Below are 24,254 nucleotides of genomic sequence, written 5' to 3'. Positions count from 1 at the left end.
GTGCTTGTGGTTTGGGACAGAGTGGCCAGGTGAGTCCTCATGAAGAAGGTGACATTTGCATAAAAACCTGCAGGAGGTAAGGAAACAAGTCCACAGGTATCTGAGGAAGAGCTTTCCAGTTATAGAGAGGTTGAACCTGAGGTCAGAGGGGTAGCAGATGCCAGCTTTGTTGGGTCTTTGGAGATCACTGAATGTTTGTGTCCATTAAATTTGGCTTAGATGGGAAGCTATTAAAGGATTTTGAGCAGGTAAGTGATATGATCTGACTTCCAAGGTAACAGAATGACTGTGCCAGGTGGGACCACTGGTACTGCTGTCAAGTCATATACCTCCCCTCACAGAGCAATCACAAAGGCCCATGATTCCCTGGGCTTTGCTGGGGCCTCTCATTCCTATACAGATATGTACGTCCCCTGATCCGATCATTTTCTCATCCCTCCCATCTTCCCCCTGCCCTCTGGAACTCAGTCTGTTATCACCAAGATTCCCTACCTCCAAAATCTCTTCCCCAAATATAATCTTTAGCTTCTTGCTCTAATAAAAGCTGGCCATCCCCTAATTACACTGCTTTCCTGGCCCTCCCATTGTAGGCCACTTTGTTCTCCCACTCCTCCTGTGCTACTGGGCCTGGAAGTTTTATAGGTGCTATCTATACCCCATGAGAAGTCAAAGATGTTGTTTGTCTTCCTTAAAAACACCTACTTCTTTGAATGTAGGCCATGTACTATGCAAATTATTCCTTTTTTTTTTTTTTTTTTGGTATTCATTTACAGACCTCAGGATCAATTTCTCTCATTTCCTAAGATTTAACATGGAACTCTCGGTGTGTCAGTGGCTATCACAACTCTTGTCATAATTTTTCGTGACTTCAAATTCCACAGGCCTCTTGGTCCTTTGAGCTCATAATATCTTCAATTCTGCATTTGTGTCCCAGCTCAAAATGATCAAATCATAGTCATTTTCATAAATAATAATCTCTTCTTAAAACCTTTACATCAAACATCTCTAGACTCCACCTCTTTCCTTTGCAGCTCACTCATATTATGACCGTGTGGCAGATTGCATTTTCCAAAGATGGCCAGAACCATAACCATTCCACATGTTCTTCAGCAATGTGACTCTGCTTCTCTCTCAACTCCCTGCCACTCTCTCGAGAGGTGGAGTCCCACTGCCTTGCTCTTGAATCTGGGGTAGCCTTTGTGAATGGCACACAGTTAGTAGAATATGGCTGATATGATAACTATGCAACTTCTGTGTCTAGGCTCAGCCCTGTGATTTTTGCTTTGGTCTCTTGCAACACTTTTTCTTGGAGCCCTGAGTCTTCACATAAGAAATCTGACTGCCTTGAGAACACCATACTGGACAGGACACATTTAGATGCTATGCTCAAAATTCCCAGCTGAGATTCTCCTTCAGGAATCCCAGACTTGGTACCAGCCATGTGAGCAAAGACAGCATCTTAGAAGTGGCTGTTTTTAGCCCCAGCTGTTCCAGCCTTTGGACATTCAAGTTATCCTCAGCTGAGGCTCTAGACATTGTGGAGATGGGAAAGACTGACCTCACTGTGCCCTTCCAAAGTACTAACCCACAGAATCCATGAACATAATAAAATAATGTTACATAAATAATAAATAATAATAATATAATAAAAAGTTGTTTTACACTATTAAGTCTTGTGGTATTTGTTATACAGCAATAGATAACCAGAATAGACTTTAACCTAAAGCAATTTTTTGATTTCACAAAAAATCATAATATTTTGACCTTATCAGTTTTTCACTATGATGACAATGGGAAGAAATCCTCATTACCTTTCTTGTTTGGCTTAGTTTATGTGGGAGAGACGGTTGATACCCATTAAATAATCCATTTACTCTCCTACATTTTCTGTATTTCCTTGAGCTAGCTTATGGCCATATGTGTAGTTCTGGCTAATAGAATATGATGAGAAGTAACTGTATAACTTTGAGTACAAGGTAGTTATAAGTAGGTGTGTTTTCTCTAACTGTTCACTTTTCTGTGTACACAGCTGGGGCCACAAACTATGAGAAGACAGGATGTTGCACCACAGAGGCATCCTAGATCCCTGAATCTTTGTTAGAAGAGAGTTCCCAAGGAAAGCTTCCTGACCCACACTAAACTGCGGGTGTAAGCAAGAAATCAATCTTTGTTATGTTAATCCAACTAGATATAAGGCATTATTTGTTACTGCAACATGGTTTAGCTGCCCCTAAGAAGTAAAATTTTCATGATCTGTCACTATAGTCATTCTTTTGCACACACAATAAACCCTCTTTTTTTTTCTGAGAGTTTTTTTTTTTTCCAATTAAATTCATGTCAATGACTACTCAACTCTTCCCCCAGGCAGCTATCTATGGCTGCGGTAGGGTGGGGGCCCTGACTCAGGAACCATGCTGAATTGATTTCTTTTTTAAATTCATGAACATAAACTACAAGTGGGTCCTTGTGCTTCTAGCTGTTCACCTAACTTTTCTTCTTCAATTTGTTCTCCAGTTTCCAAAGTAACTCTTTTAAACTCTCTTCACTTTCCTCAAATCAACACCTCCTTCCCCAAATTTATTCTCAGCTGATGACTTGTTTCATATTTTACTGACAAAGTTGAAGCCCCAGAAGGGAATTTCCACATGCTCCCACCCCCACATGTACCGGTCTATCTGGATCTGTCCATACACTTTGCCTTCTCTTTCCTTAATTGTAGATGAGCTGTCTACGCTCTTACATAAAGTCAATGACTCTGGTTGTGCTCTGAATCCAGTCCCATCTCTCTTACTCAATGACATTGTTTCTGCAATTTCTTCCTATCTCTGCTTTACTATGAAGCTTTCTGTGCTGTGCATCCCAATTAGCATACAAAGCCTTTCTCTGTAAGGCAAAACTCCTTGGAAAAATTATCATTACTCACTGTCTTCATTTCTTATCCTCCAAGCTCTATTGAACCTCTTTAAATTACCCTCAGCACTCCACCAAAGCAACTCTTGTCAAAGTCACCAATGACCTTCAGATTGCTAAATCAAACAACCAATTCTCAGTTCTCATTGGACACAACTGCTTAGAAGCTTTTGGAACAGCTGATCTCTAGCTGTTCAGGAAATGCCTTCTTTACTTGGCTGCTGAGACACTATTCTCTTTTGACTCCCCTACTATCTCACTGCTTCATCCTTCTTAATGTCATTTTCTGGATCATCTTCATCTTCCCAATCTCTAAGCATTGGAATGCTCCAGGGCTCAGATCTCTGACTTCTCTTTTCTATCTATATTTATCTTTCTAGTTGATCTTATCAGTTCCCATGGCTTTCATTATCAGCTATGCCATGATAAATCCAAAATTTATATTTCCAGCTCCAACTTACAGATTTTACTTCTGAGCCTGATCTACATACTGTCTTATATAGCTAACCTCACATTTTCTCACTTGGATGCTTAATAGGTATATCTAACCTACCAGGTAGAAAAATAAACTCTTGATATTTTCCTCTCCAACTTATTCTTATCATGATCTCCCTATGACAATAAATCGCAACTGCTTTCTATTAGTTATTTAGTCCTCAAAGCTTGGGGTCATTCTTAACTCCTCTTTGTCTTATATACCATATCCGGTCCTGCAGCAAATCCTGTCAATTTTATTTTCAAATATATATCCTGAGTCTAATCCCTTTTTACCACTGTCTCTGCTCCCATGGTATTTCAAGTCACCACCATTATAGCCCATGGATTTTCTTAATAACCTCTTACATAGTCTCCCTATAACCATTCTTGCTCCATCGCAGACTAATTTCCATGTTGTAGCCAAAGATGCCTTTAAAGAGTAAGGCAGGGGCACCTGGATGTCTCAGTCAGTTAAGCATCTGCCTTCGACTCAGGTCATGATCCCAGAGTCCTGGGATCAATCCCCGAGTCCTGGGATCAATCCCCAAGTCAGGCTCCCTGCTCCCATGCTTCTCCCTCTCCTGCTCCCCCTGCTTATGTTCCCTCTCTTGCTGTCTCTCTCTCTGTCAAATAAATAAATAAAATCTTAAAAAAAAGAAACACATAAAATGTAAGGCAGATCACACTCTCCTGTCGCAAATGCTTCAGATAGCTTTCCATCTAAGGTATTAAATTCTCTGGGGTGCCTGTGTGCTCAGTCGGTTGAGCATTGGACTCTTGATTTCAGCTCAGGTCATGATCTCAGGGTCATGGGATTGAGCCCCTTTGGGCTCTGTGCTCAGTGTGGAATCTGCTTGAGATTCTCTCCCTCTCCCTCTGCACTCCCCACCCCACTCTCTCTCTCAAATAAACAAATAAAATCTTAAAAAAAAAAAAAAAGTAGTAAGTTCAGTGCCCTACATGACCTGGCTCTCTACCATCTCCCTACATCCATCTCGTAATACTCAGACAGTAGCCCACTGTGCTCCAGCCACACTCCTTTTATTGTGCCTCCTCAATTTCACCAAGAGAGGTCATTCTAAAAACCTTTGCACATTCTGTTTGTCAGAGATACTCTTTTCTCAGGTTGCCACAGGGCTACTTCTTCACTTCATTTAGCTCTCTACTTCAGTTTATTTATTTTTTTCTGGAAAGTCTTTTCTCTTATCGCTTATGTTCTTTATCCCTTATCCTGCCTTATTTTTGTAGTTTCTATCTCTTATCTTATTTATTTGTTGTCAGATGCCTCCCCTTTGCAGGCCTACAGTGTAAGATCCATGCAGGCAATCGCTTGATCAGTTCTGTTCAATACCTCTTACTCTAGAATTCAAAATACCTGGAACATATAGGTGCTCAATAAATATTTGAATGAATTAATAAACAAATGAACATGGAACTCAGTTTTAGATGATGGACGAAAGTCTCATATCTGGAAATGCTGGGTTCACCTGAACAAAACAAGTCATGTACACGTGTCCATTATTTTTACTCACCATCTTCACTACCTATTTTCCAAGCTCTATTGAACTTCTTTAAATCATCCTCAGCACTGCCCCAAAGCAGCTCTTGTCAAAATCACCAATGGCTAAAGTAAGACTCCTGGCATTAAAACAAACTTAAGATGGACTAAAATAATAGTGAACCAAGGCTATCAATGTCTTTGGCAACTATCCACAGAAGATCAGCAAGACACAGTAGGGGACAGGTTGGTGCCCATATTTAATATTAGCCCATATTTCTCCTTCCAGAAAGAGGAAACACATTCACACAAAGCAAATGAAGTAGAAAAAAAAAAGGCTGACAAAGAGTTATAAATTAAATTAGTGGCACTGTTACCGGTTTATGTTTGTATAGAGAAAAGATGCTAAGCTGGAGCTAAATGGGATTGTTTTAGGTGTTTTTTTTTTTTTTTAATATTAGAAGTCTGGTTTCCCTCTCAGATCTTTTCCAGAGATAACACCTATGCTTATAATCATCTCCTTTTCCAAACCTAAATCTGGAACATACAATTTGAAAGATACAAATTTACTTATGGGGACACCAGGACAAAATATAAAATTAGTACAGGTTTTAAAACTGCAAGATACATGAACAGACACTTCTCAAAAGGAGACATACAAATGGCTAACAGACATATGAAAAAATGTTCATCATTATTAGCCATCAGGGAAATTCAAAACAAAACCACATTGAGATACCACCTTACACCAGTTAGAATGGCAAAAATTGACAAGGCAAGAAACAAGAAATGTTGGAGAGGTTGTGGAGAAAGGGGAACCCTCTTACACTGTTGGTAGGAATGCAAGTTGCAAGTACAGCCACTTTGGAAACAGTGTGGAGGTGCCTCAAAAAATTAAAACTAGAGCTACTCGATGACCCAGCAATTGCACTCCTGGGTATTTACCCCAAAGACACAGATGTAGTGAAAAGAAGAGCCATATGCACTCCAATGTTCATAGCAGCAATGTCCACAATAGCCAAACTGTGGAAAGAGCCGAGATGCCCTTCAACAGACGAATGGATAAAGAAGATGTGGTCCATATATACAACGGAATATTACTCAGCCATCAGAAAGGATGAATACCTAACTTTTACATCAACATGGATGGGACTGGAGGAGATTATGCTAAGTGAAATAAGTCAAGCGGAGAAAGTCATTTATCATATGGTTTCACTTATTTGTGGAACATGAGGAACAGCATGGAGGACATCAGGAGAAGGAAGGGAAAAATGAAGGGGGTGGAAATCGGAGGGGGAGACGAACCATGAGAGACTATGGACTCTGGGAAACAAACTGAGGGTTCTAGAGGGGAGGGAGGTGGGGGGATGGGTTAGCCTGGTGATGGGTATTGAGGAGGGCACGTTCTGCATGGAGCACTGGGTGTTATGAACAAACAATGAATCATGGAACACTGCACCAAAAACTAATGATGTAATATATGGTGATTAACATAACAATAAAAAAATTAAAAAAAAAAAAAAAACTAATGATGTACTGTATGATGACTAACATAACATAATAAAATAAAATAAAATTAAAAAAACTGCAGGATATAAAGGTACAGTATATGTGCCTCTTAAATGGTCATTAAGTTTTTAAGCAGGTGAATGGCCAGAATATTAAGTAGGTGAATACTCAGAAAAAAAACAAGCAGATGCAGTTTAGAAGGAAGATAGGTGGTCAGAAATAAGATGGCTTGAAGAACAGAACATAAGTGACATACTGAGCTTCGGGGATAGGTTATGATGAAGACAATTGGTTTGAATCTTGGAGCACAACCTCAAATAAATCCTTGTGGGAAGATAAGAATAGAAATAAAAGTTTACCAGAAGAGTTGGGCTTCTTTCCCTTATACCCAACTAACTTTAGACTATGCAGTTTTGACACCATGTAAACTAATCAATCAAAGGACTACTTTCAACCAATGCCATGTGTACCATTAGAAGACGCATATCTGCCAAATTCAACTTGCTGGTGCTCAATATCATCTTCCACCTCATCACCTTCATAGCATTTTGCTCTGCATGCAAGGTTGTGATTTTTATATTCTAAAGCCCCTCTCCCTGTATCTGTCTCTCTCTCACACACACATGCACATGCACACACACTAAAAATAAACAAAGGAGAATGGAGATTAGAGGTTGGGGGATAATACATACCTTAAATGACTTTATAAAGAAATGATCAAATTCTAACTGCAGTTGAAAATGAAATAAATCATATTGTAGAATCTTCAAAATTTAAGATTGAAAAGTCCAAATCCTACATTTAATATATAAAGAACTGGGACAAAGGGACTATATATAACTTCCCAATAAAACATACAGAGTTAGGGGAAAAGGTTGGATGAAAACCCAGATTTCTTAGCCCTGTGGGATAATCCTTTCATTTCACTAATTCTCGATCTTGGTATCTTTGTTATTACAGATCATTTTATAAAGAGAACAAAGCACAACAAAGAAACTCCTCCTTGATGGACCAGATATCTTAAATAAGTATACATTGATAGGTTTATTGTTGTTATGTTTTTGGACCATACCAGAAAAGTTTATTTCAGAATATTTTAGGACTGAATTTTAAGAATACTGTAACCATTCACCAGGCTTCCTAGAGTCTGCACCTACACTGTTCAGGTTGATTTATGGTCTTAAAGTTCACTGAGACAGAAGAAAAGTGAAAAACATGTGTGTTTCAGGGTCTGGGTATTTTCTTCAGTGTTATGGCTTTCAGTGTTATTTTTTACTTAAGGAATAAAAATACCTCTTTGATTTTGTAGAGTCTACGTTATAATTCAGTGATCGCTAGGACAATTGTTCTCCTTATTTATTCAGAATATGTAATTCTATATTATAGAACTTTCCTGATAAGTCTTTCCATTACCCAATTAGATTGCCACAGTTTTAGAAAAAGCCCTAGTAGGCTCTAAGGTATCTAGTCATTTTGAACAAGCCATGTTTCATTTGTGAATCACAGTGAACGATTCTTATGAATTTTATGTTATTATTTCAAGTCAAAAGACTAATCTCAAAAAACATAAGTATAAATGGTTCAAATCTAGACTCATCCTCATCACTGGTACAAACAAATTTTAATATAGTTCTTTGGGAAAAAGAAAAACACTTGTTGTTAACACGATGAAAATGCTTTTAAATGTGATATGCAAAATCTAGGAAGACTTTCAATTTCTTGAAGCCAAGAGCTGTTTCCATATTTATCATTGAATCCAGTGCACTTAAAGCTTGATGACACTTACAGAGCATTTACTATATGCTATATAAGCTTTAGGTATATTCTACTACATTCAAAAAACAATTCTTTGAAAATGATAAAATTATTATCCTTATTTTATACAAGAGGAACTTGAGGTTTACCAAGATAAACTAACTCACTAGGGCCACAATGAACTTGGGTTTCCAGATAAAGGATTTGGACTCCAGCAACCTACACTATAAATCCATTTTGCAGTGTTCTCAAAGATGTTTGTTAAGGTGAAAACAAAAAGGGCCTGGATCACCTAGAAGACTTTCTGACCACATCTTTTTTATTTAATGTCTTTTTTATTTAATAATAAAACTGTAATTTATAGCTGATTTTAGCATGGGGAGTGAAAAGCAATAACTTTATGGCTAAAGACTCTCCTGCTCATGTCAGTTCATCATCTACAGGTCATTATTACAGCTCATCCTTCAAATAACTACAAGTAGGGAATTATATCACATCTGACAGGACTCTTTTGTAGAACCACAGATATCACCATTATCATGGCTTTTCTGATACATTCCATTAGTCTTGTTGCTGAGCTATCACTCACATTTCTTCCCAGACTTGATCTTCTCTTTTGCAAGAACATACACACACACACACACACACACACACACACACACACACACACACACACTCACTCATAGAGCGTTTTCTAGACATTTATGTATGTCTGGGAGAAAACTTACAAGAAGGGATAATCTTGACTGAATATGCTCATTAATTATTCTCATCAGAGATGAAATAAATTAGGGGATACAACTTTAAGTGGTAACAGGAAGGTTTAGTTTATAGGGAGGTGGGGAAATGGAGTACATTCTCTATAAAAACTTTGAAATGAATTAATAAACCAAGATTAATGAAGAAGTTTTTTGAGATTAGAATTTATCAGTGGTTCTTCGAATTTTCATCCTATGCTATTCATTCTTCACCATCATCAACTTGAAGATGTCCATGAATTTGAACCACAAAATTTGTTCAAAGTAAGTTTTGGATCTCCAGAATCTCTGACCTACAATATTTGAAGAAGCAGAGTAAAGAATTCCAATATAGTGTAATTTAAAAATATCTGACAGCATTAAATTCTGCAACATAAATGGGAAGATGACTTGGTCAGCCTAGAATTTCCAAAAGGCCCAATAAGGTGAAACGGACACCACCCCAAGTAAAATCTTACATAATCACACAAACACATTAGTGAAAAGTTAAAACAGATTTCTGCCTGAGAATTCAAGAAATGTACTACCTTGCCCCAAATTGGTAAGAATCCGATTACCACAAGGATGGATAGTTACCCATGGCGAAGAATGGGATCCCCAGCAGGGTGGAGTTGTACTTTCCATCAGTGATGAAGAAGATCCCTGCTGCTGTGACAATGGAGATGCACACTGTGAGCACCCCCAGGAGGCCCAGGAAGGGCTTGCTTCGTAAACAGTCCTTCATGGAGCTGGAGAGGGTGGCTGTGGTCAGGATCAGCACAAGGCTCACCAGGACCTTGCTCCTGGCCAGAATGCTGGTCTTATGAAAGTCTCTCCAGAGGCTAAAGGATGCTAAAGAGTAGAGTTGGAGGTCCTGGTGCTCCTCCTGGAGCTTCCTCATGAGCTTACAGAACTCATTCTCCCACTTCTCCCCTATGAGGTCTTGGGTGGCAGAGCCATAGGTCTGGAGGTAGTAGGTGATTTGAATGGCTCTGGCTGACTTGACCCGCTGGTCCTTGCTGTTTGGCACTTCCACTACCCCTCCCAGTTGGTGTCCAATAAAACTGTTCCTCCCATCCTTGAAAACAGAAAAAGGGGAGACTAAAGTTACCAGAGGGATACGCATTTCAAACAACAGATTCTTACTCTAAATGAAGGAACACAACAAAGGCAGAGGTAGGATCTTGCAATTGTGGAACTGATGTGGGTGGAGGGGGATGTGAGGATTTTATATTCAACCTTTTGGAGTGTCATGGGATACCATGCAAGATGATCAGGAATAGAAAGATTCAAAGAGTATTATGAAGCTATACAAGACTCACCACATGCATAGGAAAATGTACATAAATATTATTTTGATCTATCCCATCCATAACCCATTCCCACCATTTCCTCTGTAACAGTCATTATAACTCCTATATGCAGGGTCAAGTTTGATGATTCAGTTTCAGCCAAAAGTGAAGCATGGCATGAGTTAACAACATTTCAAAAATTGAAATAATAATTCATTTAATAAAGATACACTAAACTTTTCAGGGTTAACACACACACCTACACCAACACATGCAAACACACACAAACATCACAAACATCCATACTCTGGGGGTACAACTATATATTGCAGAACAAATAGAAGATACTATTTTTTTTACAATTAATATAATAGTGTTGAAAGGTTTTCTAAATATGATGTGAGCACCTGTTCACTCATTACAAAATTCCCTCCAAACACCTGCCTCAGTCATAGGTTGACCTTTCCCCCTCAGAACACAGTGAACAAATCCCCCAAATGAAACTGATGAGATTTCAGATGGGGTGGTCAAAAGACATTTTGATTTCAGAATTTTGCATGACGTAGAGCAGACAAGGGCATATGAGTAGGATATTTATAAGAAAAGCCATCACTTCTCTTTAAGGTACACATGAGGTGGACACTGAGTTGCTTAATTCAGAGCAGAATTCTCAACCAGTGGTGCCTTAAGACTCAGAAAGAAATCCCTGACAGACATCACCAAATTTTCAACAATTTGTGTATTTTCTTTTTGCCACAACTGTTCCACGGCAGTGCTTGTCAGATGTGATACTGAACCCAAGAGCAGGTTGCAAGACAGGGCATAGCATTGAAAATGTGCTGCAGGTACTGTGCAAAATGCAGGCACAAAGGTAAATTTATGCCATGAGGAGAATTTCCATTTGCTACATCAAGCAAGACTTTTATCTCATGAGGATAGAAAAGTGTAGAGTCAGAGCAGGAAACAGTCCTTTCTGGAAGCGTAGTGTGGAAGGGCAACAAAACCAACAGTCTGATAACTGTGGTGATTTTCACAGAACTGTGAGGCACTGTATACTCAAGGAGACACGTATAACAGTTCTCGTGAACTCGTTCAGTCCAGACACTTATATCTGAGGTACTTGTTCCCATGTGTATTTTTAACAAACGCCAAGGTAACTATAATACTTGAGAGTGTGTTGCAAACACAAAAAGTTTGAGAAATTTATAGAAATTTATAGAAAGTACAAGTGCTGTTAGTAGGATCATTAAGAATTGTGAGGAAGAAATTTCATAGTCACTTCACATACCCATTTTCCCCCTACATGTTCAATAAAAGCAATTTTTCTATTTAATACAACCTGACCAACTCCAAATGAACAGTATATTTCTAAATAAAAATATAATTTGAGTTTTTTTCCTTTTGCTTGGTAAATCTCCCACTTCCAAGGCATCTTTGCAAATTTTCCATCTTCTTTTCTGTACACACACACACACACACACACACACACACACACACACACACAACTGAAATTCCAGCTGGAGGTTCCCAATGCTCTCTTTTGAAACCTGTGGGCTTCTCTGATGATCTGCAAGTGAAAAGGTAGGAAAGCTTCAAAGAAAGAGTGGGAATCTTGTCCCAGCACTGACAGACGAATATGGTTTCCACTCTTTAAATAATCTCTACTCTTGTTCTTCAATTAGGCTTGTTTATTTTTGTTTTAAGATTGGTATAATTTTTAGCTCCACCTTTGTTTCTACTTCTTTGAAATCCCATCTGTGATGTTGACTTGTGCTTTTGATTATTTGAAAGAGAAAGTATTTTAAAAGCTATATTTATTCACTTAAGAATGTGCAGTTCCATCTGTCTTTACTCATTTCTGTCATCAAAAAGATTTCTCAGGGATCTTTAGCAGCAGAATAAAGATTTATGTGTCCCTCAGGCCTCATTTGGAGATTATAATGGATCAAAGAGGGCACTGATAATGTACCTGGACAAAAGTCAAAACTCTACAGAAGGCAATATATAGATTTTTAAATCTATACTTTTACTGATCTTTACTGAGTTTGGTTAACTGCTCACCCTCCTTTTGAAGTTGTCTAATTTCCATCTCTTACAAAAATTATTTCATAAGAGATATGCTTTCATCTCATTATATTTAAATGGATGTAACAAATAGAATGAAATTCTCTCTCTTAATCTTCTCTACTCCATGCACCAGAACAAAATAAACAAGGTCTTTAGACGTCCTTGAACAGGAAGCCACTTTAGGTCCTAGGCCCCATTAACTGCTCTTTATGATTAAAACTTATTTCATGCGTAGATACATTGTTTTCCCAATAATTTACTCTCCACAAAACCAACTGCCTACCATTTATGTTGATTCAACTTCCTCCTGTTCCAATAAAACCTCCTACACAAATTCCAAAGTTCCTTTAAAGTGCAGAAATCCCATTCATGTCGCCATGAAGATAAACCTTAAAAATATGACAAGATGGTAACACATCACTTCCAATGCTCTCCTGTTTCAGTGTTTCACTGAATTGAACAGGCATCATTAACAGGGGTGAATTGAAGTTCCTAAGTCATTTCCTTGTGCCCACTTCTGCTCTTCTTCAGTCTATTTGTCCACCTTAAAGCCAGAGCTCACCTGAACAACTCTAAATGAGATTACACCATTTATACCCTTAAAACCTACCGGCTTCCACTTGCATTAGGAATAAAAGAAGAATTCCTTAGCAGGTTTGCAAGGCCCTGCATGTCCCACTGCTGGCTGAGCTTCAGACCTTGCCTCCCACCACTCTTTTCCCCATGAACTCTGTTCCAGCTTTCCCACCTTTCTTCCTACTGCTTGAACACACCAAGTTAATTTCCACCACATGGACTTTGCAACTGCCATGCCCTCTGCCTGGAATGCTTTCCTCCACTCTTCTACAGCCAGGGCTCCTTCCTCCTGGAGGTCTTATCTTCAAGGATACCATTTGAACCACATGATCTAGACACCTCCTTCCCAGACATCACTTTATCACATACTCCTATGTTGTCTTCTTCCTACAGAAGATTTCTATCTGATGCAATCTTATTTAATCAATTAATTAATTGCTCTTCCACTAGAAAGTGTGCTTGTTGAGAGCTGGCACCTTTCCTATCCTGCTCACTGATAATTTCCCTGTGCCTAGAACACAGCCAGCTATATAATGAACATTCCATAACATTTAACTCAGTTCACCCTGAGGTGTATATAACTAATCTTACATTATTTTTTCAGAGACCATTTTGCTAAGAACAGGAAAAGTAAGAGACAGCTCAAAGTGTCTGAGGACAATAGGGCCTCAGATGAAGAGAGGTATATATAGAAATTAAAGGCTGGTACAGAAACACACACACACACACACACACACACACACACACACTTTACCTTTTTTTTCAATCCCCTTACTCTAGGGTAATATTTCCCCAAAATATGTTTCCTCTTCCATTTTCACTATATACCAAACATGTGGAGTAAGCTAGTCACCTGACAGGGGGACCCAGTGAGTACCTGGAAAAAGAGTTTGTAGGCATTGTAGCCTGGGGGCAAAGGATAGCCCAAGCGTTCAAGGAACTGAAGGAAATGAGAGGAAGTCTGAGGCTAGAGAGGAAAGCAGGGCCTTTTCAGTAAGAGCCAGCAAAGCCTTATTAAGGAGCTGGAGTTAATTGTTCTGCAGTAAGAAAACACTGTGAGTTTTAAGCAGGGAGTGAATGGCATGCTTTCCTTTTTGGAGTGTTCTTTCATTATTGCACCGTGGCAGATGATTTAGGGAGTCAGGGTGACTTGAAAGAAAAGAGCTCCATTAGGAAGTCCCTGCAGCATTTCAGGTTCTTGATGCAGCATGAAAAAATGTCAGCTGAGGCTGTCTGTGGTAGGTGAATTGTTCCAAGGTGAATCAATGCATTTACAGGTCACGAGGCTACCTCATGGCCAGGAAGCATCGCATCATACTCTCTCCAGGAGCAGTAAAGCCAGAAAAAAAAAATAATCTTGGGTTCTTTAGGTCTTATTTCATTTACGGTTACTACTTTGTAGCTCTTAAAAATTACCACCCAATCTAAAGCTCTAGTGGAAAAGGAAATTCAAACTCTGAGACAAGATCAAAGAATAAATTCTTCGAGCTAGGAGAGGAAAGAGACATTAATGTCATAAACAATTGTGCAGAGAAAAAATATTCAATGATGCTTTGAAATTATAGGGGGGTGTGTCATAGCTGCTCAGTATATGTGCTAGGTTGCTATTAAGATACTTTCTGTGATTGCAAGATAATTTATCTGCAGAGCTTCTGTCCAAGATAATTGTATTTCAGATTTCATTGATTTTCAATGAGGTAGACACTGCAAGGATATTGGAAACTTTTAGACTGTCAGTCTTTTATTGCTGAAAAGAAAATCTTCCTATGTATAGTAGACAGTGACATTTCTGAAGGAATGGTAAAGTTTGTTGTTGTTGTTTTGTTTGCTTGTTTGTTTAAATAAGACTTCCCCTTCTATTTATTTCCTAACTTATATCCCTTTGTTTTATTCTCAATATCAAATATTGTAGGATAAACTATGATTAAATGAAATCATCGGCTATCTTGAATTTCCTCACCAGAGCTTCATGTTTAGTAGAAACAAGCAAATAACGAGAAAACCGTTCCTATGTGGTATTTAGTTAAAGAAAAAAGAATCAAAACTTATTTTAAAAATGAAGACTTTAGGACGCCTGGGTGACTCAGTCGGTTGTGTTTGCCTTCGGCTCAGGTCATGATCTCAGGATCCTGGGATGGAGTCCCACATCAGGCTCCTTGCTCACTGGGGAATCTGCTTCTCCCTTTCCCACTCTGTCTGTGCTTTCCCTCTCTCTCTCTCTCTCTCAAATAAATAAATAAAAATTAAAAAAATGAAGACTTTAAAGCATTAAAATGCCCTAATAAAGAATAAATTGAATTTCTTATGTCACATTACTCAACTAGGAGAGTGCAGTGGTGTATTTTCATTTTTTCCTTTCAAATAGGAAAGTTAAAAAAATAAGCTTCATGTTGTTGAAATGAAAAGCAAACTTTAGCCAATCAGAATATAAAATAAGTTTAACAATGCACTCTAGCATATCACTTTTAAACACACGTGGCAGACTCGGTTCTAAGATTTAAGAACTTTTTTGCATCATCCTAGGTAACTCTTCTAGTCATTCTACTAAAAATGCTATGCTGGAGTAGTCTCAAGTCACCAATGAGGACACAGGCAACCCAGGAGAGGAAGTAATGTCAGGTTATGTAACTGTATATAGCTGTATAACTACTAAGTGGCATAACCAATTGCTTATTCCTCTTTCTGACTCCAACAGGCACAACTGCAACATGTGTTTGAATAATTTATGAATATATTTGAATGAAAGGAAGTATAAGACAGCAGTTATGTACACGGACTCAAGAGTCCGACTGTCTCACTAAGAGTCCCAGGGTCAACATGGGCAAGGTGTGGAGCTGTCCAGATGTCAGTCTTATTAATGGTTAAAATAAGAATCATAAGGCATTATGAGGATCAAGTGTGCTAATGCATATGAAGCATTTAGACTAGTGCTCACAAAGTGTTGGATATTATTCTTATTAATATGTCATACATTAAATATTTGAATGATACTGTTTATTCACTTAGACATCTAATATTCATCTACATTTCCCAGCAAATATCTGTAATGAGAGAACACAGGGAACAGGAGGATCCAGGCATCTGGCTCCCAGTTCCAGTTGTGCTGCTATTACAGCAAGGTGACAGGGCATGCTGCTTGACTTCTCTGGATACCAACTCCAGCTCTAAAATAAAAGGCTTGGCATATATTATTTCTAAAGGTTTCATTAGCTCTGTATTTAATGATTCATCCATGGCAAAGTCATTAGACACTTCAAAGTAGGCTAGAGAAATCTACCTTAAGGGAAAAAAGCAATAAGAAGAAAGAAGAAACACAAAATGACCCACGTTCATTTCCATAGAAACAAGAAGCTTTGTATCTTCTTTAAAATCTGGACCCAGTAGCTTTTCTCTCTCTTTGAATTATTTCCAGAGAGAATTCTTCTCAAATGGAAAAATATCAAGAATTTGTCCAATTTTACCTAGATATAAATTATCTCTTAGTTGCCAGATGAATTAATTTCTTACACAGTAAAATTCATTTTCTCTTCAGATCTCTATTTTATGAGTATCCTGCCCTCTGTATTGGTTTACTTATCACATAATTGGATAAATACATTTAATTTCTCCTTTACCAGTGCCAAATCTTTATATAAATTTATTTTAAAAGTGTGGAAATAAAGTTAACACCCACATTACATGTGAGGCTTATAACAATGAACTTTTTGTTTTTCTGTAATTCATCTTAGTGACCCTATCCCAAAAATTTCAATTGCAAGCAATATTACTATTTTAAGTGAGTCTTTCACAAAGGGATCCATAGAACCACTCACAGGCAAGTGTTCCATATCAAAGGGCATTTAGCTTTGATGTTATTTTCCATAAAGGAAGCTGGCCATCTTTCATATGGGAACATTTGTGTAATGTACAAAGGCCCTAAGTGCAGTACCCACTTCAGGAGAGGGATCAAAAGACCTGCCATAACAGCTTTTCCTTTGGGCAAGAAACTCTCTCCAAAAAACACTCTAGCTTAACAGCCACATGCTACACCAAGAGTATGGCACCTGAGCCATTAGCACCTCTGAGTGGAAAAGTAGATCAGACTAACAAGCTACTGAGGCAAACTTACAGTAGAGCTCAATCTTTTGATTGAGAAATCAAAATGGGAAAGAGGAAGGATCAAAAGCATAGGTATTGCAGGTAACTACATGGGGCCGTCGTGTGTAAAGTCTTGGCATGCTCGGGGACATGACATACAGATGGAAACAGTCAAGAAGGACAGAGTCATTCATTCATTGAAGATACATTCAGTGAACACATTCTTTGTGTTAGCCAGCTATTGAGGTTATAATGGTGCACAGCTATAATTCCTATATTCAGAAAGCCTGTGGCTTTGGGGTGGAGTGGGAGATAGGGGGAAATAAGTAAGCAGAAAGGCACTTAAAAGTATATATGTAAGTAGTAAGGTAGCAGTGAGAAGTAATCACCTAGCCTAGCAGGAACTAAGAGGACTTTCCTAAAAGGGGGGCATCGTAGCTGAGACCTGAAGCATGAGTAATAATTATCCAGGTGAAGATGGGGTATTGGTGGATGGACTTGGGGAAGAATGATCTTCTAGGCAGAGAGAACAGCATGTGCAAAGGCCTAGAAAGGAGAATATGCATGTTGTGTTCCTGGGACTTTGAAAATGACTGGAATATACAGTGGGGAGGGGTGATGCAGACATGAGTAGCGAATATGAATATGGAGATTTGCTTATTCAAAAGCTCTGACTGCAATGTGAAAAATGAACTTTAGGTGTGCCTTGGGATGGAGATAGACACTAGAGAGGGGGCACTGGATGGTTTTCTTGCCTTCCTCATAACTTTATTTAAGCCAAGACCTACTTGATTGTATGAGCATCATTTTTTTTTTTTTTAGATTTTATGAAATGCACACTATTCTGGAAAATAAATTTCCCTCACACCTAGGTCTTTTTCTAAAGAACATCTCTTCTGGAGTTCTAGAGATTCGTGGAGAAAAGCTTCCTTCCTAGAGGTGCAGGAGTTGCTAAAAGTGATTTAGTTACTCTAATGATTCCCACAAATCTAATAAATCCAAACAATATATGTGTTGAGTATCTGGGAAGGCAAATTGCTAGTGTGTGTGTAGAAAACAAGATAAGGACAAATAAACAAAAGAAAAATATCTCTTCCTTGGAAGAGCTTGTACTTTTGTTATAGAAACAAAGCCTGTAAGTTGGTGAGAAAATAAAGTAGCAGAGAGTATTACAGCTCTGAAGACATTGCTCAAGAATGCAGATAACTGCTGAGAGCTGCAAAATTATATAAATATAGCATGATCTCAACCACGTAAAAATAAATATGCATGTATAAATATTCAAAGGAAATCATCAAAATTTAACATTGGCTCTTATTTGGTATAAAATTATAGGTCACATCTCCTTTCTTGGTTAGTTGGGCTATTATATATATATATTTTTAAATTACTATTGACTCATCAACAAAAATAATAAAAATAAATATGTTAAGGGAATGGCATGAAGAGTAGTTAGGAATGGGAAGGATAAATTAGGTTTGACTGCTGATCAAATTTCACTTAGACAAGTAGTGGAAGAGGAGGAAGGGCCGAGAATCAAGACTCCCTTGTTTCTGGGCTCAAGTCCTAAGCAATCTGCCTAGTGGCTTCTAAGTCAACTTAAGTTATGATGGTTTGTTCTTCTCCATGAAGGACTGTGGTCTTGCCCATTAATATATAATGAACAACAGTATTCTACTTAAAGTTACAGGTAAATAACAGCAGATTTCTGCCTGTGAGGGTAAGGTAAAGTGTTAACACTCAACTCTCAAGTTGATCTGACTTTGCATTGGCTAACTGGCATTGTCTTTTCAAAGAAAAGATCATGAGGACCTTGGTGGCTTAATATCACTTGTCTTCCATTGAACTTGAGTTCCAAACTGATCCTTATGAGGTTCTTTTTAATTTTTGTCTTTGTATTGGTCCTTCCCATGCATTTTTTTTACCTCAAAACAGAAGCCAAATTAATTATTTGTAATACATAAAACATCACTCTAAGCAAAAGCTTTCTTTCTTTCTTGAATTATCCAGATAATTGTAATCACAGAGGTCTAGATTATGAGGTTGGTTACAACTTCCAGGAAATATGCCATTAATTTCTGCAGTGTGGAGATAGCATTGCCATTTATGAACTCCATTTTTCCAATTTCTTCTAATTTCTATTTTTTTTCCAAGATTGTATAAAATTTTCATTCAGTGGGACGCCTGGGTGGCTCAGTTGCTTAAGTGTCTGCCTTTGGCTCAGGTCATGATCTTGGGGTCCCGGGATCAAGTCCCACATCGGGCTCCTTGCTCAGTGGGGAGTCTGCTTCTCCCTCTGCCTGCCACTCCTCCTGCTTGTGTGCCCTCTCTCTCTCTCTGACAAATAAATATATAAAAATCTTTAAAATTAAAAAAAAATCATTCAAAGGGGCTTCTACTGATAAATACATGTAGTCTTTTATTGCCGTTATCTATTTTATTGCTCCATTTAGCCTTCCAAGTTCAGTGAAGATAGAAAATGAAGGTGATATATTTCTCAAGCTAAAGGAAACAAATTTGGGGCACATATTTAAAGGAAAGGTAGAGGAATTGACGCATTGGGAAAGAAAGTGAAACTGAAAGTGTAACCTTTACTTGCAGTTGTGGACTTACCACAGCTGTGTCTTAATCCTTTGATAAAACAAAAGTGACACTTTTGCATGTCTACTGAAGTGACAGATGTTAATATCTCATAATTTTATATGAATCTCGTCCCTACCTCTTCCTTGCTCCATCTCCTTTCTCCTCTACTTCTCCTGCCTCTTTCCCCTGCCCTTTCCCCTCTCTCTCCTTCCCTCTGACCTTTTCTTTCAGTTTTTCTTTTCTTCTCCCTCCCATCACTGTCCTTCCTTTATTTGAAAGACAACTACCTCAAAGCCACAGTGAGGGATAATTGTTGAACTATGTCAGTAAAATGCTAGATAAAGAATACAATGCTTGCTTAAGTCCATTTTATCTTCACTAAATTACCTTTCCTGTTTAATCCCCAAAAGGACAGACATGCTTTGAAACTGTCATGTGTGATACACATTCTAATGAGATCCATGAAATTGTTCTTTACTACTACCAAGATATCCAGCCTCAAAGATATTAAAATAATTGGAAGCCTTTTGATAAAGCTCAGAAACTACTCTCCTATCTCGCAGCTCCATGTGGGTTAAATATTACTTCTCTCGGCATAGGAGATGAGAGTGTAATGGCTCACTTTTGCAAGTGTGTTAACATTTTCTGGGTTGATGTGACATATTTTTTCTCAAGTGCATGGGCTAATCTTTGTATTAAACTCTATATTCTTGGATATCTAGCAAAGGAGCATCTGGACACCTTTGGAAGGTAAATTTTTAAAGGCTAATAACATTTTTAAGATACTAGAGTAAAAAATTAATTAAAAAACAAAGTGTGTGTTTTTTGCTATTTCACCGCAAAAGATTATCCAAAAATCTTTAAAGATTTAGAAAATAATTTTCTGCTTGTATTTCTTGAGAGGAAAAGAATTGCTTTTCTGGTTGTCTTTGCTCAAGGCTAATATTAAATAAAAATATCTACATACAAATACTTGCCTGATGTAGGAAAGAAGTAACCCACTCAAGTTAAGCAAGGAAATAAGTCAGAAGCATATTAAGTTATGCATAATGACTGTAGACTCTGGTTTTAGTAAGAAAGGTAAAATTTCATGTTATTTTATTGCCTAACTCAGAAAAATTCAGGGAAGACTCAAATAAGTGTTTTTATTTTATACTCAGGTGAGGGTTTTCAATTGGTAATATTCACTATTTGATCCCATATCCCAATTTTTGGTTTGGAACATATGGTAACCTTAATAAGTTAGGTGGTAGTAAGTTACAGTGTGTAAAAGGATATGTGATGGATTCTCCCAAACTGTTTTGGCATTTGATTTACTTTTTATGCAATAGGGATTTTAATGCAATAGGGGAAAACACTAAGGCAGACAGTCTCGTTATAATGAAAGTAATCATCACTGTAAATTTACTATTCAAAATCAGGCCAATTTTAAGCGGGCCGACCCACATTCTAGCCTTTGGGAGTTTAATTGCCTCCACTCGATAAACATGATTGCTGCTTCTTCCAGGCACACATAAATATCCCTCAGCTGTGGCAGTTCTAATATCACCTAGCTCTGTTTCATGAAATCTGGAGACAATGCTTCTAATCAAAATTGCACTCCTGTTTTAGGTTGGTTTCAACGTACTTCTGAATTTTCTAAAATAGTGCCAAGTTTCAGCAGCCCAATTTCTCATAATTTGACAATCAATGTATTTTTCTTCCACAAATCACTACCTTTCTTTCTAAAGAACAAAACTTTAGCATAGAGAATTCTCTTGAACCTGTTCCGACAAAGTGTTAATAAGAAATGAACTGAAGATCTCTTGCCCATTCTTCAGACCTACGAGGCATTCTAGAGGTATCACAGGCCACATGGCTGGCAAGAGCAGTTTGCCTTTAAGGTTTGGAGAACTCGGGACTGAAACGGTCCTTCTGTAACTAAAAGCACCTGGTGAAGGAGCCTCTCCTAGCTTCCCTATTTTATCATCTGTCTTTAAATTTCATATATAAAAGGGCACCATGCAAAAGCTAGATGAGGTGATTCTACACCCACATGGTTTCATTTTGTGTTTGCTGACCCATTACCTTATCACCCTACTGGATTGTTCAGAGAAATGTAATTTCATCAAAATAATTAACAGCAAACTTTGATTTTAATATGTTTGCTTCAGTATAATATTTCATGCTTGCTATAACTACATGTTCTCTCTCCAGTATTCTGTAGCATCTCACAGGCGTCACTGATGTTGATTCAAGAATGCCAAGAACACTGTGTCTATCACAGTGTTAATAGAAATCCAATGTATTTCATCTCCCTCATTGATAGCAGATACTTTCATTCAAATGACTTGATTATATTAAAGTGAAAAGAAGGAAAAAAGATACAGAATGAGAAATGTAAATACAAAATGGACACACAAAGACATGGCTTCCAACTTAACACACCCAACAGAGAACCAGTTTTTAAGAGCACCTGCTACAAATGAAACTATTTTACAGGCACAAAAATATGAAAGGCTGGTTCATTCATTGTCCTAAAGAACATTCACTGTCACTCTACTGCAACACAGAATCCTTCACTATAATTTTGCAAGTAGTCAGAGAATTCTAGGCGACATGTCACACCTTCCTTAGGAATAAGGTGAGAGGCTCTCTTTTTACACAGCTTATGTAAAGAAAACAGTCTAACATCTCTCATTTACATGGAGGTACTTTGTGGAAGCACAGTTAGCTTGGTAAGTGGGTGTCTGCTTTGACTGAGAGATCAGGGCTATTTGAAGCCACTGCAATCAGTTACATAAGCAGGTATTTAGGGGAGACTTTTCAAATGCATATTGCTATGTCAAGGCACTGTTAAAAAAAAACAATAATAACACACACAGCAAAAACAACACTCCCTCAGAATTGGGGCTGGCTGCTGTCTAGACCACACTGGAGCTATTTACAAGGAAATATTGAGCAAGTTTCTAAAGGAATGGAATGGCACTCAGCCTGAGCTACCCAGTTTGAAATAATATCGGATTCCTCCTGGTATGGAAGTGCAATAAGGCCCACTGCTCCCTCCAACAGCAGTTTTGTTTTGTTTTCTTTTCCCTCCAACAGCAGTTTAATAAGCAATGATGTTTGCTATTTCTCATCCAGAACAGAAAAGAAGATAAAGCCAAGGGAGACATCAGAAGGGTCTTGTGTACCATCTGAAGGAATCTGGAACGGTTGTCATCTTTAAAACAAGAAGGGACCTGATGAGATAGATGTTAGAAGTTCCCTCTGATAACAATATGAAGAATTGTCTGAAATGCATGCATGCATATGTGTGCACGTGTTGGGATTTTACAACAGTATTGATTGACATTGATTGATGAGAAGGTTCCAATATACTTTCAGGTGAGAGATAGAGAATCCCTAAAATGAGCAAGTGGCAACAGAGAGAAGTGAAAGAGTTAATAAAGGGATGTTTAAGAAGTACAATGGATAGGACTGGGTGACTGCCTGCATATGAGAAATGAAGGAAAGAAGGGAGCAGTAAATGAGGACTCCACAGTGTGGCTCAGGAGCCTGGCGTACCATAGTGGCACTCGCCAACCCAAAGACTCCTTGTGTGGGGTTGGGAGAGCTGGAATTGAGTGCAATATTTTGAGTTTTAGGTACCTGAAAAACATTAAGTTGGAGATACTTACAAAGGAATACATTGCTTAAGACAGAGGCTAGAGATGAATACTTCAAAGATATACACATTAAGAGCTTGATCTAAGGCCACATTTGTCCAGAGAGGGAATAATGTGGGAAGACAAGAAGCTGGGGGAAGAATCCATAAGAATGAAGAAAATAGTGTCAGGAAAACTCATTAAAAGGCAAACAATGCAGAAAAATAGCCAGCTTTTTTTTGCAGAGACTACATATGTTGATGAAACATTTCACCAACTCTGATGGGAAAAATATATTAAAGAAAGGAGGAATTATAATGGACAGCAACCCATTTGCTGACATTTGTTTAATTATCTCAGAATAAACTTTTGTAGGACATGGGCTTACAGTACACTCAAATGTTCCAATTCATTGAAATGAAAGTGGTTCAGATCCAAAGAATAGTCTTCAGTTGGAATATTTTTTCAGGACTTTAATAGGAAATTCCCGCCAGTCAAGTGAAGTTGTATCCTGTTCAACCTTTTGAGATGAAGGATTTGCCTTTTAATGAGAAATTTGCATTTCATTATAAGGATGTACCCTCTGTCCTTGACTTGGTTATTCTCTACAGAAGCAGGGACTTCTTTGGACCATGTGCGTGGCATATAGTAATGACAGATTCCAGAAAATTTATTCCAGACATTTAAAAGAAAAAAAGGCATAGTAAAAAGAAGTGAGTATTAAAACACACACATACACACACACACACTCACACTCTCCTTTGTTCCTTTGCTGGGTGCAATATAAAGAGAATACTTAGAGGTGACCTCACAAATTTCTTGTTTCACAGCCAGACATCTGTGAAGACAGAACTAGTCATGAAGAGTTGTGTTAGATTAGGTCATTGAATATGCTGAGAATTATTTGTAAAAGAGAGCTTGATCATCAAGGCCACCTGAGTCAGCAGTATATTTTAAGCAAGGAAATAGCTGCATGCATTGGTGTGTGTGTTGGGGGGGGGGCGGGGGAGTTCCAAATTCTAACAATGTGGCATAGCAGCACCTTGGTTAGACACAAGTTAAATTAAATAATAAAGAAATAACGAGATGATCTCCTATCATGAAGGAATAGCACATTGCCTTAAGAATAATTTTAACAACTAAGTAC

At 38.0% G+C, this 24,254-nt stretch overlaps 1 protein-coding gene across 1 annotated transcript in view; it reads right to left on the bottom strand.

The window, feature by feature from the left end:
* PTCHD4 (patched domain containing 4) overlaps positions 1-24,254 on the bottom strand; it is a 184,471-nt gene that overhangs the window by 125,301 nt on the left and 34,916 nt on the right. The window contains exon 2 of the mRNA XM_027603550.1: positions 9,484-9,964. Coding sequence (XP_027459351.1) covers positions 9,484-9,964 — 481 coding nt within the window. The remainder of the gene's footprint in view (positions 1-9,483; positions 9,965-24,254) is intronic.

The sequence above is a fragment of the Zalophus californianus genome, chromosome 7, assembly GCF_009762305.2.
Source record: "Zalophus californianus isolate mZalCal1 chromosome 7, mZalCal1.pri.v2, whole genome shotgun sequence".
Classification (NCBI taxonomy): domain Eukaryota; kingdom Metazoa; phylum Chordata; class Mammalia; order Carnivora; family Otariidae; genus Zalophus; species Zalophus californianus.
Note: the sequence above shows the minus strand (reverse complement) of the source record. Positions and strands in the feature narration are given on the sequence as shown.